Source organism: Periplaneta americana, chromosome 2, assembly GCF_040183065.1.
Source record: "Periplaneta americana isolate PAMFEO1 chromosome 2, P.americana_PAMFEO1_priV1, whole genome shotgun sequence".
NCBI classification, from domain to species: domain Eukaryota; kingdom Metazoa; phylum Arthropoda; class Insecta; order Blattodea; family Blattidae; genus Periplaneta; species Periplaneta americana.
Window position 1 is genome coordinate 135,576,334 of NC_091118.1, and position 20,472 is coordinate 135,596,805.

At 35.2% G+C, this 20,472-nt stretch overlaps 1 protein-coding gene across 6 annotated transcripts in view; it reads right to left on the reverse strand.

Moving 5' to 3' along the window:
* Positions 1-20,472, reverse strand: part of Pkcdelta (Protein kinase C delta) — a 309,961-nt gene that overhangs the window by 82,469 nt on the left and 207,020 nt on the right. For 2 of the 6 annotated variants that reach the window (XM_069818484.1, XM_069818483.1), the window contains exon 1: positions 14,886-20,236. The exons of 2 other annotated variants lie outside the window; for them this stretch is intronic. In XM_069818484.1, coding sequence (XP_069674585.1) covers positions 14,886-19,635 — 4,750 coding nt within the window. In that variant the 5' untranslated portion in view covers positions 19,636-20,236. Of the gene's footprint in view, positions 1-14,759; positions 20,237-20,472 lie in introns of those variants that run through there. 2 more of the 6 variants (XM_069818482.1, XM_069818481.1) reach the window with 1 other exon arrangement.

Sequence of the window (20,472 nt, forward strand, 5' to 3'; positions counted from 1 at the left end):
CATAAGACATCTAAGTTAAAGATGTAAAATTCCAATCTGACAAAAATAAAGCGCTCCTTCTATAAAGTCACTAAATTATATGACATATCGATGGCCAAGAACCAGACTGTTCCAAGTCTATTTTTACTATTTTTTCTCAGGAGAGCTATTTTTAGCTCCTGACGTTCAAAGCTTCAGGAAACAATTTGAAATAGCTTCATACTCGTAGCAACCTTATGGAGAGGAATAATTACAATTTTGTTCGATTCATATATGCAGACAAGAACTGGAACACAATGAAACACAGATTCCTTTCTTATAAAAAGTTGAACTTAGAACAATCTGGTTCTCAGCCATCGAGATATAAATAAATAAATAAATAAATAAATAAATAAATAAATAAATAAATAAACATATATATATATATATATAACTATGTCGCAATACTGTAATAAAATTTTCTCTGCCCTATCTGTTGTCATCTGGACGTGAAATGAAATTTGTAAACGAAAAAAAATATCTTCCCTCTGCACAAATTCTACAAAAGCAACGCATACTTTCTGCAACCCAAAATAAAGACTTTCTACAACATATCCTAAAAATAAAAACCCAGTAATTTCTGAGCTGATAACTTATGATGTACATAGATAACAACAACAAAAATTGTGTTGTTATTTGTATCATATTAGTCACTCTACTTTCCACTAAATTCGAAGATTAGTGAGAGAAAACGTGATCAAGAACGAAGGATTTTTAAGCGCGGTAAAATTCTTAGTCTGGGTTTCTTTTGGAGGAAAGTAAATCCGGGAGTCTTTATTTTTATTTGAGATATGTAAATAACTTTCATTAAATAAAGTGGACTCCAGAAAAAAAAACTCCAGTAAAACTGTTAACAAGATCCAAGACTTAACAACCATTTAGAAGACTTCATAACCTTTGCAATGATGCTAGGATATGCTTCCTAATCGTCTGACTTAAGCATTAGATACAGCTGTAATTTCTCAAGAATAGTCGGCGTGAAGAAGAGAAAGGCAAGATATGGTCACCGGTAATTTTATCTTAAGTTTTCTTTATTAAGGGACAAGGTTATTTTACGAGTAACTTATGTGTAGTGAATGTAGGAAATACAAAGGGCTAAAGTACAGAGAGATTTCACTTCAATACAAATGAAATCTAAGAAAATTATTGACTAAATGTCCAATATCCTCAGTGAATTTTAGACAGCAGTGAATTCTGGTAATAAATGATTGAACTAATTTTTGTTTTGTCCTTAAAATTTCCAGAAATTTTATCCGAACGAATACAAATTTTTATCCCTCAAAGCAATTTTGAATTTACGAAACCGTGACAACGTTGTAGAAGATTACTGACTGGAGTCAACAGATACGTACAGCTTGTGTTTACGTTTGTTAGAGCGATGGAGGGGAGAAAAGGAATTGAAAGAAATAATTTTGAGCATAAACAATAAATTGTATTGCATTTAAAGACAGCTCTAGAAATTTACTTTCTCTTACGTAAATTTACCTTTAATTAATTTAAAAGCTAAAGTTGGAGGCAACTATTTTCAAACGGTTGAAGTAAAAAATACTGCTTGCAGCTTCTCTTTATATTTTTTAACAGAAGAAATAAATAGTAGGTACAACCTCTGACGTATAAATTGGTCTCTGTTCAGAGACCCACCTCGGAATAGCTTGGGAATCATCGTGCGTGCTGTGTTTACACGAGTGTGTTTTACATAGAGATTCGAAGCCCGGTCTTTGTAACGAGAAGAAAGAGCTCTATCGCTAAGCCATAAAGGCTTCGTAAGGAATATGTTGTTTCGTGATGTACAAATATGTCGTTGCTATAACTTGTCTTCATCCTCGGACACCGATGCTTAGTATTTCGCCTTATGAATTTCGCATTAACACGATCGACACTTAGATAAATTCACCCTGCAAGAGAGCGAGCATTTTCCGTGTCAAAGGGTGTATTCTTCTTACGACATTAAAAACAATCTAAACGGCGATGAACTCCCGCTCCCCTATTCAAAACACGTTCTGTGAAGGGATTTTTCATCGGAACATAACAGACTACTGAGCATCAGGCCACTGATTACAACGTTGCACAATAGTACAATTCACGTGTTTAATTTTGCACCTGTTTCCGAAAAACTATCCAAAAAACAGCAAAATGGCACTTGATATTTTTTATGCTCTTTACTAAAGAATTCGTCCACCAAAATTAATGACATGACTTACGGTTCACCTGGTACATGCAGTTGAAATTTTGTTCATCATTCTATCTTTGAAACTTGCCTGAAGGCAATTTAAAATTCAAGTCTGCATATTATAATATCATTCTTTATGTCACTATAACCAGCAAGGATATCCATAGTATCTGGATTCTATTCCTGGTATGGAAGTAAATATATGTTTCCTATAGGCCTACGTATTTTGCATGTGTGTGTGTGTCTTGCCTTCTATTTGTACTATAACGGTGATGTGATGTCCTCAGTACATAATCAGAGTCCCAATATGTGTGACTGTCTAAAGTTGGCTCTTCCACATCACATGAGTGAGGAAGAAATGCAACAAAAAATGCAATTCTTGAAGACAGCAGACGGTGACGATGATGCTCATTACTGATAAAATTAAAGAATACAGATAAAAATGGTATCACCATCGGCTCCTATTTCAAAATTACAAACGAAGTTGAAAACGTAGGCCTAATGTTGGTAGGCCTGAAGAAGTGTGGAAATTAGTTTTAAATTAGCCTAAATTTAGAGATATCAAGATTTTTATGACGATCCAACGTCGTAGCTGAGGCGGTATCGCTCTTACATGGTGATCCGATGCTGCACTCATGTGTGGATTCGATTTCCACTTAGGCTGATTATCTGGCTTGGTTTTCTCCGAGGTTTTCCTCAATAGTGAGGAGAATGTCAAGTAGTCAGTATCGAATCCTCGAACTTATCTCGTCAGAATATATCATCTCGCTATCACCAATTCCATCGACGCTAAGTAATTAAGCATTTGATAGAGTGTCGTTAAAAAAATATATAAAAAAGATTTCATATTCAGTTGGGAAGAAGAATGTGTTCTACATATTTGAGAGAGTTATTTTATGCAATGTTTTGTAACTACGTACGACTTGTAGATTAAGAATTGTATCGTTCTAGACTTGGACTTCAGTACCGAAATGACAGAACAATAATTAAATCTTCCAGTGTTTCAAAGTCGAAAATCTTTTTTGTAATCTAAACTTTGTGTCAAGCCGAAACATATCAGTGGTGATCGACTGTGGTGTTAACGAAGACGTTTTCATCTCAGTATGAGAGAAACACTTCCTGGATAGACGTGTTAATTTTTAAGATTATGTGTTCCCAGATATAGGGTAAAGTTGCCTGATGCCGTGGTAGCCCTAATCCCGTGATACTCTTTAAACTAAATATCACTCAAAGCTTTGTAGTTCGATCATAGCACCAGACATCTTTCTCGAAAGAGTGCATCTTTCACCTACTTTTGAGACATCGGTGAACTTCGAAGTAAGATACCCAATTCCGTGATATTCAGTGAAAAAAACGTATCACGGAATTACGGGTATCACGGCATTAGGAAACTTTACCCTACCCACTATAATGAAATCAAAGCAGATCGTGAACGCAATGTTCTTAAAAATCCACGTCATATATTAAAAGTAAGAAATCTGAGTTCTAAATACGAAATCCATCCGCCTCTCCTGCGGGCTTGAGAGGTCTATGCAATTATTTCTTTAGCGTGTAGATTCCACTTTGTAAAGAGTGAACAGATGCGAAAATTTTATATCGGCAGCTTTACCAACACAAGAAACATAAAAAATATATTTTATACACTAACGGACTGAACAAAGAACACGTATAGTTTAATGATTCTTGCGGTGATACATTCGCAGAGTGATGCAGTGAAGTTATGTTCACACTATACTTGATCCGCCCTTTGATTTGAACAGAAATAAGGACAAATATAAATACGATAAACATTTTCACATCACCATCAACAACACGTGTATATGCCTCATACCCGTCTCGGTAGCAGAAGAGTGGGCATAAATACAATAATTATCCTAATCTGCATAGATCGGAAGCTAGGCTGTGACTACAGAACTGATTGTTTCAAAATGTTAATTACGAATCCAGTTCTTGATTTCAGAAGGAACGACTTTATTATTCTCGCGACAACTATTGGCAAGGACTGCAGAAATGTCTACGACCTGATTACCGATTGTACTGAAGTAGTTCAACTTAATATTTATAGAAGACGCGCAGGTGACACGGTCAATTACAATTAATGTTCCGTTAACAGAACGCCTGTTAAATTGGAACGGCTCTCAAATCCCAATTCATCACCTTAACTTCTTAAAAAATTATCTTAGCACTGTCGTTCTTTTCATGCTCCGGCAGCAAGAATTCGTGGTGCCTGCGTGTAAAAAAAGTATTTTGATTCTATTCTAGACTTTGATTTTCTTACCAATTTCAAAAGGGCACATTGTGTCTTCAGTTACACGATGTACCACTTTCTTCACACCCTTCCTAGTCGCCTGATAACTTTTACTGTACACATCATACTTAACCCTTTGAGTGCTAATCACGATTATATCGTGTTTTTATAATTTTGCTATAAATGCCGATCATGATCTGATCGTGGTATAGTTTCCATTTTTTGTTATTCTCCAGGCGGAAAAGACCACTGTTGTGTTGTGCTAAGAGCATAGAGGAAGATTCAGTGGAGCGGTTCACTTGTGTGAATGAATTTAATTGGAATGTTTTAAATAATACTGCGCAAAGAGGGTGAATTTCCGAAGATCTATATTGCAATTTTATCTCTCACAAAACCTGATTCTTCAAATCACAATTTGAATATCGTCGTTGTTCCTGCAATAACTCCTATGTGCAACATATAAAATTTTTCAGTAGGAAGAAAAAACACATTTATTCATTCTATGGCAGTGTACATAGGAGAATGTGAATTCTAACATTTTCGAAACAAAGAAATATAATTACATGTACAGGTGATTTTATTATTTGTTGTATCACTATTTAAGTTATTTAATAGAGAGAAAATTTGAAAATCGATAAATATGTCACATAGGATTTATTGCAGGAACAACGACGAAATGATGTTTAAAACACCTGCTACAAATTAACATTCATAAAAAACGAATTTATACATACAATTAAGCTAATATGAGTTTAAATTAAATTTACTGCCATTTTATTTTTGTACAATATACAGAAAATCTAGTATAACACACTATTACACAGAAAGTAATAAGCCTATAAATCTTCAGCAAGTGATTTAACAATAGCTACCATGGTATTTGTGACGATCTGCTACAAATTTTACCAAAATAAGATAAGGTTCCAGAATAAATAAAATTAACTCCTTGAGAGTTTCTTTCTAATTTCCCTTAAAGAAAAATAGCCAAGATAAAAAATGTAATTTTTCCCACAAAGCCACTAATTACATTTCTACATAATTACTAAAAGTGATTTGAATTTCATAACATTACCTTAAAGTTTAGGGTCAAAAAAACGTGTTTCGTCTTCAAGCCTATACATCTGTAATGCTTTGTAACTGATCTAAATTATTTTGATTAATATCGATAAGTTTATATTGATGCTTCTATTGTCTCTGTAAGTTAACTGAATTTAATTTTAAATTTTATTTTATACCTTAATTATCTTATATTATTAACTCTCATATTGTTCATAATCATAATTTAAACTTTTACTGCGGTGTATAATGTGTTTGACAAACTTTTTAAACGAGCTCAGAACTTTTCGTGGGAAGAAAATGAAACAAAATATCCCACGTACGATGTGTTCCATACCTTACTTTCACCAGCAAGAACTTAGTTTCTCTAACAAAAAATATTCTTTGCTTCAGGAAATGCACATTTAAGAATACAAGAACACATGTTCACGAAGAACATTTTTGTTGCTTAAATACATAAATTTAAAATCTTTAAAGTTGATTACAGCAAGTTCATTTTAGAGTACAAAGAACTTAATTGTCTGAAAACAAAGAGTTTTATAAAATAACAATGTATAAACACATGTACTTTGTTTACATTATTATTATTATTATTATTATTATGATTATTATTATTATTACTATTACTATTACTATTATTATTATTATTATTATTATTATTATTATTATTATATCTCCAATTCTGCACCGAGTTCACCGGAACATGTATCCCATTTCCATATATTTCTACAAGGAGACCCACAATTTAAAAAAAATATAGTCTATCATTGCATCGTCCCGCGCCATGGCGTCGTGGTCTAACAAGCAAACATTCTGATGGGGCCAGATAATCAAGTTAAATTTTTTCTTCCACCATGTTAATAATGTCAAAAGAAGTGCTTATACAAATTTTGGCCATTCGACCGCAATTACGATGGCCGTAAAAAAATAAGTTCGCCTGGGGCCATTAGCAGAAATAAAACATAATTGCATTGGAAAAATTTATTGGAACAGACACAGCAATTGTTGAGCTATTTTTCAACGTATTCCCCACAGAAATTGAGACATTTGGCATATCATGGGATCGCCAAAGAGGTGCAGACGGCTGTCAAACTGTGGTTTTTTTCCCAGGCGGCTGACTTCTACGACACAAGGATACAAAAATTGATCTCATGATATGACAAATGTGGGGAATATGTTGACAAATAACGCAACAATTGCTGTATTTGTTTCAATAAATATTTCCATCATTGTGCTTTTTTCTGTAAACGACCCTGGGGAAAATCACTTTCTGGACGGCCTCGTAATTGTGGTCGAGTGGCTAAAATTTGTATAAGCACTTCTTTGGACATTATTAATATGGTGGAAGAAAAAATTAACTTTTCTATTTGTCCCCATCAGAATATTTGCTTGTAAGATGCACGCTGGTTCGAGCCCTCATGGGGGAAGAAATTGTTTCATGAAATTTCGGCTAGAGCATGGAACCAGTGCCCAACCAGCATTGTCATGCACTTGGGGAGCTCCGATAGGTAGCGAAAGCCAGCTATAACGACTAGGGGGGATCATCGTGCTAAACATACGATACTTCCATTCTGATTGGATGATCATCAACCTCTGTTTTGGCATGTGGACGTGAGGCCAACAGCCGGCTGGTCGGTTTGTACCCTTAAAGGGCTGTAGCGCCACGTATTATTATTATTATTATTATTATTATTATTATTATTACAACATCTATTCTTTCTTAAATGTCTTCTTTGTTTCTCATTCTGTTATTTTACTGTTAATATTTTCTTTCTTAATAACGACTGACATCTATTTCTTGCTTCTCCGATTGCATTTTCAACCACTACTTTCTTCTAAATATTTCTATTTTTAAATAATACATTCATTCCACGATAAGCTTGCTGAATGTGTAAATATTAATGTTATAGGTTCTTTTTTTAGTTTATCTCATCTCTATTGAAATGCTGATATTTACTTATCTGGAGGAAAATTATTCAATAGACAAAATATAAAAAATATTTTAAAATTTAATTCAAGAAACTCCACACTGACGCAGTTTTGTTGCTAACTGTACGAAGAGCAAAGTTGTAACCCGTATTTCTTTATTCTGACGTCAATATCATGTTGCTTTCAATGGCACCTAAAACGTAAAATATGAAGACGAGCAAATTTGAAACAGTGTGTAATAAGCTGACGAATTTTAATGACTGATAAATATAAACAGGATAAAAAATCATTATTGTTTACATGTAAACGATCTATAAATTAATTCTAATCCTTAGTATCACACTGCAGGTGTAAAAATGGTTATATATGAGTTAGTTGTACATGCTAACCACAACACACACATCAGTCTATGTTAATTGCGATGGATGTTTCCAAGGGATTAATCCTACCCGTTTAGTAGGCGCTTTGATTCTTTAACTTATCGTTTTGAATGATCACCAATATGAATAATATTTCATCAAAACACAGTATTCCTTATAAAAAACATAAATTTTTCTCGGTAATTAGTACAAAAATGTTTAATGAAAATTAACGAAAAAAGTTCAATAAACTACAATAAAATCAACGTGGCGCTATTCCTCAATTAATATCAAGATTCCAAAAAAAAATATGGAGACTACAACTATTGTAACTGCCAAGAAAATATCAAACGATAGTTTACCGGGTATTTGAGAGGTGAATAATCTGTAAAAATTGTTTACATGCAGCTTCATTTAGCCTACATTTTAAAAATGTAAACCAAAGTATAAGCAAATTTAAAAAATGAGCCCAGAAAAAAGAATTCATAATCAGCCTGCGCATCAGATTATGGCTTTGATAACCTATGAAGAATTTTTTCCATCACAATTTTAAAACGTATATAGAGTAACATCTTTATATTATTCTTTTATTTAAACTTCTTGTACGGTAGACAACAATATAAAAACATACTACACATGAAATTGAAGGATTTTAAATGAAATAAAATGTCATTTTTTCTCATCTTCCAGTAAAATTATCTCTGAAGTACGAACTTCATATTACTATTATACTTGAATTTAATAGTTTTTTTTATGAAATCTATTATTGAATTTTTAAAATGGTGCGGACAGCTAAAATGGTATGGACACGAGGAAAGAATGACAGAGGATAGACTGTCAATGACAATACTGGAATGGGTTTCACCTGATATGAAAGGAAGGGGAGAACTGAATATTACATGGAAGGATAGAACTGTCACCAGCATGCGGGAGAAAGGACTGGAGGATGACTGGACAAGCGACAAACTTTACCTTGGCGCAGGAAGATGTTAACATTGTAAAACCTGTTTATTAAAATAAATAATTTTCTTCGAAAAAGTCTAAGAAAAAACTTGTTAAAACTAGCTTTCCTGAAATTTAAGGAAATTTTGAGTGAAAAATACTACGTACAATAAAAAAAGTGGGTAACACGTATCATTAAAGGTACATTATTCATATTGATGCCGAGTTGTGAATAGTTATATATTCATTCTTGTGATCACATTATATTAATATTTGAACGGAAATACCACTTTTACTATAATAACGCCGCACCCCGCATCACGGGACTTGGCATATTTCGTGTGTGAACTGAAACGTTCTGAAGCTAGATCGAAGAAGGATAAAAACACTTCCGACATGTGGTAACTTTTATGTATTTTATCAGGAATAACACTACAGGCAGCCACCGGCGTGGCTCAGTAGCCTGAGGCTTTTGGTCTGCCGATCTGAAGTTGCGCTCGGAGACGTGTTCGATTCCCGCTTGGAGAGATTACCAGGCTGGGATTTTTCCGAGGTTTTCCCCAACCGTAAGACGAATACCAGTTAATTTATGGCGAATCCTCGGCTTCATCTCATGTGGATTTTCTCCTAATATATTCACATCATCAGCATAAACAAGCAGCTGATGTATTCAACTCCAATAAACCCTCTCTGTTATCCTAGAGTTTCCTAATGGCATATTCTAGAGCAAAGTTAAAAAGTAAAGGTGATAATGTCTACCACTGTAGAGTAACGGTTAGCACGTTTGAGTGTGAAACGAGCGGGTCCGGTTTCAAATCCTGGTTGGGATAATTTACCTAATTGTGGTTTTTTCCGGAGTTTTCCCTCAACCAATCGAAGTAGAATTGCTGGGTAATTTTCGGCGTTAGATTTCGGACTAATTTCGACATCATTAATTCACAAATCATCATCATCCATACCATAGCCCAGTTTCAGTTCACGGTGAGACGTGCTGAACTTGTACAAGAGCGCGGCCGTTCGGCTACCCAATCATTCACAGAATAGGAGTGGTAAGCACAATAAGCCTCAAGTTGCAGTGTAAGCCTTCGGGACTCTCCTCCGTACAAGGAAAAAAAGTGATATTGCATCTTCTTGCTTTAGTCTGTAGTGAATTGGAAAAAAGTCAGATAGAAACTGGCCTATACGGACTCTGCTGTATGTTTCACTGAGACACATTTTAATTAATCGAACTAGCTTCTTTGGAATACCAAATTCAATAATAAATTATATGTTTTTTTTTTTAAATCCATTAATAATTAATGTACTGTGCCCTTATACTCCCATTTTTTCTCCAATATCTGTCGAATACGAAAAATCTGATCAGTACCTACCATTATTATTATTATTATTATTATTATTATTATTATTATTATTTATTACTAAACACACTTCACAAATGTATGTATGTATGTATGTATGTATGTATGTATGTATGTACAAATTATATACAAGAACGTAAATATTTAGGGGCATAATTAAATTCCATCGACAATATACATAGACTAAGAAATAATTATCATTAAAATTCAATATGTATATAGTTGTTATTATACTTCACTAAACGTTTTGAAAAATAAATTAATTTTCAGTCAGTTTAAAATGGAGAACAATAACAAATTTTGCATTAAAATATAATCAATTTCTGTTGAACTGTAAGGAACTAAAATTCAGTTCTGATTTATTGAAATAATTTTATTTTTTCTAAATGCATATCAAGTGCACATATACATTTCGATCTATCTTCAATTCTGAAGAAGGATAATATTGACTGTCCATTTTCTTTGCATATACGCTAAAAGGACAAGCCAATGTGAGAAGTTTGAGAGCTTTCTGGAATTCCATTTTTGAAGAGAGAGAACGTATGATAATGCATTCCTCAGAATAATGATACAGTTGACAAATTTTCACGTCGTTTATACTTTTAGATACCAGAGGATGCAGTGATGGATTGGTCGATACAGTCATATTTCAAGGCCTTCGATTCACTAGACATAGAAATGTTATTAGTAGGGGATGCAGAGAAAGCAGTTGGACCTGAAGTGGGTGCAAAAGAGTGGCGTATTTACAAAGAGCTTAATTTTTTTGAAGTGAACTACGGTATTTATTATGAAGATTTCATTGCATTTTCTGGCAGATTTTTATTTTTACTTTTTCATGAAACGCTCTTAATTAATTATATAGGATATTATATTTATTTTTGTAACTGTGCAAATTTCAGAAGGGAAAGTCTGAAAACCTGTTATAACGAAATTCACTTATTTTTCAAAATGCTTAATAAAGCATAATAGCAACGATTTACATAGGCCTACTGAATTTTAATGATAATTTCTCCTTCTACATTATTGATGGAATTTATTCGTGCCTCCTAACTATTTATGTGCTTGTATATAATTTGTACATACATTTCTGCGGTATGTTGAATAATAATTATGAAAGAATTTTGTACAATATTTGATCCAGACTGTTTAAAATGGAGAACATCAATAAACGAGGTACAGGCTCTTTAGCCTCCTGAGTCATGAGACATTTGTTTTATTTTTAAAGTTAAATATAATTCTACACTTCAAAAAAAGTTACTGGCATAAGAAAAACTGTTGAAAAAATTCTGCAGGTTACAGTTTTTGCACAAATGCAAGTATATTATACTATACTTTGAGTCTCTGCATATACATCTTATATCATAATCATGTATGAAGTATTGTATAGTATACTATACTCTCAGGACTCTGGAGGACAGTCTAAATTAGATAAGACATTTAGTAAGAACCTTAGGAGGAAACATAACTAAGAGAGTTTTTGAAAAACTATCTCAATGACACAGGCCACTGCGCAGGCCAAGTCTTCGATAGTTTAATAACTTAGGAAAAGACACGAAGACATTAAAAATGTGTGATTGCAAAAAAAGAACTGTAGGCCTATATATAACGATGGTAGTTCACTGTCAATAATAATAATAATAATAATAATAATAATAATAATAATAATAATAATAATAATAATAATAATAAGCACGTGTCAATAATTGTGCTTAAAGGAGACGAAGACGTAAGATGTAAATTTATGAGAGGTGTACTACATTTAGGCCTAATTGTGCGATATCTAGCGACATTAGAGATCAATTAACTTATAAAATAATTTCAGTATTATATCCTGATAATCACAGATTATATAACATTTTAATTAAAGGATTACAGGAAATGAACTTCTGAATTCGTTTTGTGCTACTGTTTTAAAGATCAGACTGATCTTACGCGACGGTCACCGAGTTCGGTTCTAGATCGCCGGCTATAAAATGCGGAGATATAGCATAGACTTTGCAACGTTTTAGCAATTATCTTTACTATCGTCATTTTACTACAGTAAAAATCATATCGTCACCAACAGCGAATCAGTTCTGTAATTCAAATCTCCGTTTGAATTGAAATCAACAACGGGATGTAATGTAACTCTTCCACTGCAATGCCATCCATGTCTGTCAAATAAATCTCGAATAATGATGTAGACCTACATCTGTAAACCAACATGAAGTCAACTCATCACCTGTTGTACGTATGTTTATGAAACCAAAACTCAATAACCTTTGTGTACATTAAATACAGTGTACACATGAACTACACATTGTAAAATTCCTTTGCAGAATGAAAAGTTACATTTATTCGGATCTAATTTCTGCACAAAAATAAAATTCTTTAAATAATTTATTATCATAATGCACTGCTTTCTTAAATTGACTGACAAAGGAACCGTTCCAGGTCGTGTAGCTTCAATTTAATGAAAATGCATATTTGAGCTGATTTTTGTTCGTTAAGAAACGTGGCGATAGTCATTCGTTTCGCTTTTTTCTCGTTTACGAAATATATTGACTTGAAAACCGCTTCTTGCTCACACTCGAATCCTCATAGCTCCGCGACACCGTATATCAGTTCTCACATTAATGCCTTAGCCAATTTGCTTTCTCTTAACTCACATTAATAAAGTATTTGTGCAATCCATGGCATTTTCCACTCATTTGTACACCGTCTAAGTCCATAGGTATGCTGCTGGAAGTTTAGGAACACTCATACTATACTTTCAAGAACCAAAAGGGGAATTCCGACCTAAAGTAAAACAACGTGTAGACAATAATAATAATAAAAACCATTTAATGTCGTGGTCGATGCAAGTAGTTCCGGTAAACTGACAAAAGGATCACGTGAGAAGATGGTTAAGAAGTGTATTTCTCCCGGATGTTAAAGACACACTACTACTTCCGGATTCCTGGAGTGGTCAGATAGACGACTCTATATTTGCTTTTACATGTAAGACAATTAAAACACAAATTATCCCTCCAAAACTACAAGATTTTTGCAACCCTTGGATGTGTAGTATTTAGGCAATATAAAATTGTAATTCGAAGGCTAGAAGAGTATTTCAGACGTAAAATTATCTGTGAAAATATTCCTGACACATTGCACTATAAGAGCTTCATAATGAAATTGCATTCTGTTGTGTATCAATAGTTTCATTCACCTGTCCTCAAAGACATGCTAAAATACGCGTGGCAGGGGTGTGGATATGTGAAGAGTAACATATGAGAAAGTTTGATAGCGTTCTTGCAACAATGTTGCATGTTGGAAACAGTGCGCGTGTTACAGAGGAGTGTGAAAAACCAGCCTATATAAAACGTTTGTTCAATGGCTCTTTGTTCCACCAATTAATTTCAAATCCACATTATCGTATTTAAGGTAAGTCACAAAGTTAATACATATTTTAAATTCAAACTGAATTTGTATTTCAGAAAGACTATTCTTTTAATGTGAGTTAAGCTAAAAACAATATAGACTAGAGCATTAATGCGAGAGCTGGATTCGGTGTCGCGGAATTATGATTGTATGAGTGCGAACAAGAAGCGACATAAGTAGTATTGATTTTCAGGTCATTATATTCCGTAAACGAGGAAAAAGCGAAACGAACGACTATCACCACGTTTCTTAACGGACGAAAATTAGCTTAAATATGCATTTTCATTAAATTCAAGGTACACGACCTGGGACGGTTCCTTTGTGAGCATAATGGAAATTAAATCAATTGCTTTTCCAGAACACCCTATGAAATGTTTCATACACAATTTTTATCTCGAAAAGGAAGCAAAAATGAGCAAAAACACTTTTGTTTGAAATATCTCAAAGAATAACCCGCTGAAATAAATTACATTACTTACGGTTCATTCTGTATAGAGATGTGACCGTGTCAGTGTATTATTTTGAAAGTAATATAAAGTTGTTCCGATAATTTGCTTCAATTTGGCATATATTTTAAAACTTCATTATTATTTGTTTAATTTATAGGGAAAATACATTATATTAATATTTATATAAAGATTATGTTCATTTTATTATCATTTTAACAAATACTATTCCCTTTTATAAATACTAGTATGAGAGCAACATAAGAATAAAAGAAAAATAATGCTGTAGTAAGAAGTTCAATGTCTTGATTTGTGTTCAAGTACATTTAGGATCTATGTAAGTAGATCTAATACATAATTTTATGACTAGACACAAAAGTCTGATCGATAAGAACCCCCAGAAAGGTCTCTTGCGTATACCACTGAATTTACCACATATGTGGAAAGACAATACTTTCATAATCCAATGATGGCTGAAAATTGTATCGCAAGAATTACCTCGTCGTCCTGTATATCGTGGTTTAATCACGAAAGACGAGTTTATCTAAATTCGACTCTAGACTATATTAGACTGTATCGCAAGAATTACCTCGTCGTCCTATATCTCGTGTTTTAATCACGAAAGACGAGTTTATCTAAATTCGACTCTACACTGTATTCGACTGTATCGCAAGAATTACCTCGTCGTCCTATATCTCGTGTTTTAATCACGAAAGACGAGTTTATCTAAATTCGACTCTAGATCACAAGAATTAATATTCACAAACGTCAAAAGTCAAAGTTATTGTTAGAGAATCAAAGCCAAATTATGTTAAAAGATCGGATGTATACCCTTGCTGTCGGGGCCCTTCTTAATACAAGCTGGGCTACCAGGGACGGAGGTGGGAAGGCTGTCAAATCCGGAGTCTTCCATCGAGGAGGTACTTGCTCGCTGGGACGCTGGAGTCACTTCCTCACCATCATCATCCGAGTCCGTCTCCGTCTCCTCTTCAGACTCGGTTTCTTCTGACGAAGACTCGTCATCCTCTGTGGTCGCCGGAAGAGGCTCTGCTTTCCCTGTCTGCTCAGGAGGTTTTGAAACTGCTGGCGTAGCATCAGTAGATGATTCTGCTTTCTCTTCCGCAGTTGGTGCTACGGCCGATTCGGATTTATCAGCTGTAGTCGACCCAGAGGACTTTAGCTGTTCTGGTTTAGTAGGTGTCGATTTCTTTCCAGATTTAATTTGTTGTGCTGGTGTAGTATTTTTGCCTACCGAAGAAGGTTTATCGAGTGTCGGCTTGGAATCAACGACCCCTGACTTATTTACTGCCTGTTTCCCTGTTTTCCCTACAGATGAGACTTTCTCACCTTTTTGTTTAGGTTCTAAAGAAGATTTCTCCAATTTCTGATTATGTTCAACAGAAGGTTTTTGACCTTTTTGATTCGTTTCAATAAGAGGTTTGTCAGATTTCTGTTTGGATTCAACAGGAGGTTTGTCGGTTTTTTGTTTGGGTTCAACACTAGGTTTGTCGAGTTTTCCTTTGGGTTCAACGGGTGTTTTCTGGATCGTTTGTTTGGGTTCAACACTAGGTTTCTTCTCATTTTGTTTGGACTCAACACTAGGTTTGTCGAGTTTTCCTTTCGGTTCAACGGGTGTTTTCTGGATCGTTTGTTTGGGTTCAACAGTAGGTTTCTCGTCATTTTGTTTGGATTCAACGGGAGATTTTTCTACCTTTTTCTTGGAGTCAACAGGAGGTTTCTCGACCTTTTGCATGGTTGAAATGGGAGGTTTCTCGACTTTTTGTCTGGATTCAACGGGACTTTTTTCTGCTTTTTGTTTGGGATCAACAAGAGGTTTCTCGACTTTTTGTTTGGATTCATTGGGAGGTTTCTCAGGTTTTTGTTTAGGTTCAGCAGGTTCCACTTTACTCTTTGCAGACTTTGTTTTTTCGTGTTCACTAGTTTTCAGCACACCTGTAGGCGCTGTCTCAGCAAGAACTTCATTTGTATCTGCAGCTTTTTTCTTCCCAACAGACTTCGGTTTCTCTTCCAAAGACTTCTTGACATCAGACTTATTTCCGATAGACGACTTCAATTTGTTTTCAACACTCTTGGTTTCACCAGGCTTAGTAGTTTCAATAGGTACAGATTTCAGTTTTCCTTCCGTCTGCGGTTTTGTCTTTTCTACTGGCGATGTTTCGGGCGATTTTATGATGTTATCTGGAATTTTTATATCACTAGGTTTTTTCTTTGCCGCAATTGGTGGTTTCACACTTTCCACTGCCTTCACTTGAGATGATTTCAATTCTCCGATCGGAGGTTTCTCATTAGTCTTCACTTCGGTCAATTTCGCTTCGATCACTTTTGTCGAGACATCCAAGGGCTTAGATTTTTCTTCCACTGTCTTCATTTCAGATGTCTTCATTCTCCCTGATGTGTCATTTAAACATGTTACATTTTCCTTCGTTATGGGTTCAATTTTCTCAATTTGCTTTTGTTCTTCCTTTTTATATTGCAAATCGTTTGCCTCTTGTAATTTGGTTGCTTGCTGTTTAGCAATCAGAGCCTTTTTCCAAGCCGGAATACCAGAATGATCGTCTTTTTGAATATTAGAGTTACTGACATCAAGTTTAGAAATCGGAGAGATTTTCTCTTTGTTAAGCTTGGAAAGATCTTTATCCTCTTTATTCAAATTATCATCTATTGGTCTGTCTTTAGCTTCTGCTTTTATTGCTACGTCATTGATTTTATTAGCTGAAGTGGAACCTTTTACGTTCTGTTCATTATTTGATTCTTGTTCAGACGTTAACTTGCTTGTAGCATTTTTAGAGGACACTGAAACAGATATTTCGATCTTTGTAGCCTTTTTTGCAGTTTTAGAACATTCTTCCAAATTTTGTTTCTTCTGAGTCTCGAATAAATCAGGAATGACAGTTTTATTCAGAGAAGTTGTTTGTTTGCTGTCCTTTGATTTATTGCAACTCATTTCTAATTTATCATTTTCTTGTTTCTTTGCAACTAGTGTTTGTTTATCGTCGTCATGGCTACAACTTAAATTTATATCAGTTTTGTCTGCCAAGTCTGAAGCAGTCGTTTGTTGCAATTTATTTCCAGTAAGGCTACTTTGTGAAACATCAATCTTTGGAATGATTTCGCCTTCACTTTTTATCTTGCTCATAACTTCTGCCTTCTTTATCTCTTGTTTTACTTTTTGTCTTTCTTCCTCTATCTCACTCTTCTGATTATCAAGTAACTTAGACTTTACGACGCCTGATATTGTTTCCTTATTTTGTCTTTTTAAGATATTTCTATCTTCATTAATCTTGCCCTTAGTAATTGTGACATCACTTGATTTATCATTCTCTTTAAATAAATCCTTATCTACACTCTGAAGTTCTTCAGACTTAGGGATAGCCTCACTGATGGGGGATGATTTTGATGTCTCCTTAGTAAGTACACTGGTAATCACTTCATTTTTATTTTTTCCTTGCAATTTTGAGGACAATTGAGGAACATTGCTGTAATTATTCTTATCCAAATTTGACTCATTCTTCTTTCCTGTCAGAAGTAATATTCCTTTATCCTGAGATAATTCCTTTATGGCGGGCACCTTGTCACTTTTCAGTTTGGCATTCTTAATCAGAGCTGGTTTTTCACATGGAAACTTGAACTTTTGTTCCAAGTTTGCTTGCTGTTTTGGTTTGTTAGTTAGAACGTCCTTTTTATTTTTTTCTTGATGTGTTTCTTTGTTAGTTGCTGGGAATGTTTTTTCTATAAAGTCCGAGTTAGAAATACAGTCTTTTATCTCATGTTCCTTCTCATTAAATTTAGAAATATTCTTAACGAGCTTGGACAGCTTATGTGCTTCCGCGTCTTCCTTGTTCCAAAATTCTACATCCGTCTCATTCTCTTCTGTTATATTTTCCAGTGTGCTGGGGATGTCATTTCTGATTGCAATTGACTCGTTATGGAATGGTTGTTCGTCTACGGTGACTTCATATCGAAATAACTTGGGTGACTTTGGGGACTTTGGTGTTTCTTCAACTTTAATATCGTCAACGACAAATTTAAGAGGTAATTTCTTAGGTACATCATCCGCATTTTCAACGGAAACGTCGACTGATATTTTCTTTGGCAGTTTTTGCATGGGACTTCCTACATTTGCCTTCGTTTTGAAAGGAAACATGTCTCTGTTCGAGGACTGTGTCTTAGGAACGAAAGGTTTTTGGGCATCGGCCAACGTTTTTGGTTCACTTTTGGATAAAAATGCTGGAATTGGTGATGGCGATGTTAAACTCACTGGTGTCGTTGGCACTGAGCCAGCCGGTGTGGATGGAGATGAACTTACTGGTGTTGATATAGAGGAAGTCGCTGGTGTGGATGAGGATGAACTTACTGGTGTTGATATAGAGGAAGTCGCTGGTGTTGATAATGCTGAGCTTGAAGGAGTCAACATTTTCGAATTAGCTGGCGTCGACGGCAAGGAATCCGCCGGTGTTGACGGAACCGTACTAGATGGTGTTGAACATTTTGAGCAATCGGATGAAGGAGCTGTATCATCTCTTACGAAATTTTCAACACCACTTAAATCTAACGTGAGTAATTCAATGTCTCGTGAATTTCTGCGCAATTTTTTCACGGTGTTTCGCCTTTGCAATAGAGATTTCTCTACAGGCGGTAGAGATGGCTGGATCTCTTCTGTCGTGTTGGTTTTAGCTTCCTTTATAGTAGAATTCTTATCACGTTTCTTCGGCCTCTTTTTCACAGTATTCGATTTTTCTGCAGCTTTCTTCTGTTTTACAGACACTCTCTTTGAGTGAATGTCTTCGACACTGGGAATAGGTTCGGGTACCGGAACAGGATCTGGTTTTTTAGGTATTTCAGAGGATTCGCTTTCTGTCTCCGACAAGATTCGATCGAGCGCCTCCGATTCTGAAACTTCAGTCTCACTCTCCTGGTCTTTATCAGAAACGTCTTTATTCTCCAAGAAGGCCTTCTCTGCCTCATCCAAATCCATCAAACCTTCCAGTTCCTGCAGACAATCCTGAATACTCTTTCTTCTGCGTGTATTTTCTCCATTTTCAACGGGTACAGATTCAGTTTCAACCGCAACAGGCTCCTTGTACACATCTCTCAAACGATTCGCCTCTTCCTCAAGTTTTCTTCTTTTCGCTTCTTCTGCAACTTTGTCTTTAATGAGAAATTTTTCCATTAATTTTTCACCCGGTGTCTTTCTTCTGTTTTGCAAAAGCGCTGGATTGTCTTTTAATCTCTTTGTATGAAGTCTCACTACTGTCCTCCCCCTCTTTATGGTACCTTGTTGAGGATCATCTCGATCTCTCGAGATTCTATCAGTTCGTTTTCGAGGAGTCGTTACATCTATATCGGATGTATCGATATCGATTGGTCTAGGTGCTCTATATGTAGGAACTGCTCTGGGTGAGGAAATGCGGGGCAGAGGTCGTCTGGGAATGGCGGACAACGATGTCGTTTCGGATATTGTCGGTAGCAAAGGAGAGTACTTGTTTACACGCGGAGTTGTCGGTAGAAGGCGGGGGGACGGGTTGACGAGGGAAAGTCCGCTAGAAAATCCAGTAAAGGCGCTAGATCTTGAAGTGTAGTTTGACGTTGGGGGATTGAATGACGAAACTTGATTCGTGTAGAATGAAGGGGAGAAGGAAGTGGAAGAGCCACAATAATAGAGGCTCAAGTCAGAAAATATTGGCATTGTGGCGGTTTTTAAGCTAACACAAGAGAAACAAATTTGAATACTTATAAAAAAAAACGATACTGTCACTAAAATGTATTGTCCATGAAAATTAGTTTAGATAATTAAAACTGCAACTCCCTGAGCTACATACAATTTGAAGAATATTAATTTCACATATATACGAATATTATAAACATGCGTCGGGTATTTTGAACTGTCACGTGTAATTTTTTTGTTTAGTAAATGTCACCGTCGCGTGTAAAAACGCGATGAGCGTGTAACTGAAATTGATTGTCATTCTGTTCGAGCCACTTTCGTTAGTATATATTACTTCATAAACCAGCAACAACAATAAATGATAATAAAATAGAAATTAAAAAATTTAGATTTCAACGTTGTAGCCCGTTTAGTGTAGAGAGAATGTGGATGTCACTTCAATTCACAATAATTCATATAGCACAGCATACGACACACAGACCGCGATTAAACACAAGCGATGACTGAAGGTTTTCACAACACACGCGGCAGAGGCAAGGCGAAGAGCAGGAATCCCGACTCGATACCACGCGACGCGCGAATCCAACTGAACACGACGCCGGCCACCTCTCAGCGTCCAACTAATGGACAGATTTAAACCACCTACGAGCCCAAGACCGTCTCTCTCTCTTTTTCTCTCTGTCTCTCTCTCTCTCTTTTCCTCTCTTCGTGCCGGGAGCTTCTCTCTAGCATCTTGACTCTCTTACCTGTCTGCCAATCTGTTTTCACAATCATTTTCAAGTGAACATTTCTAGTTCATTAATTCGCTCTGTGATAAAATCAAGTTAAACAATGGTTCTGTATTTCATATTGAATTAT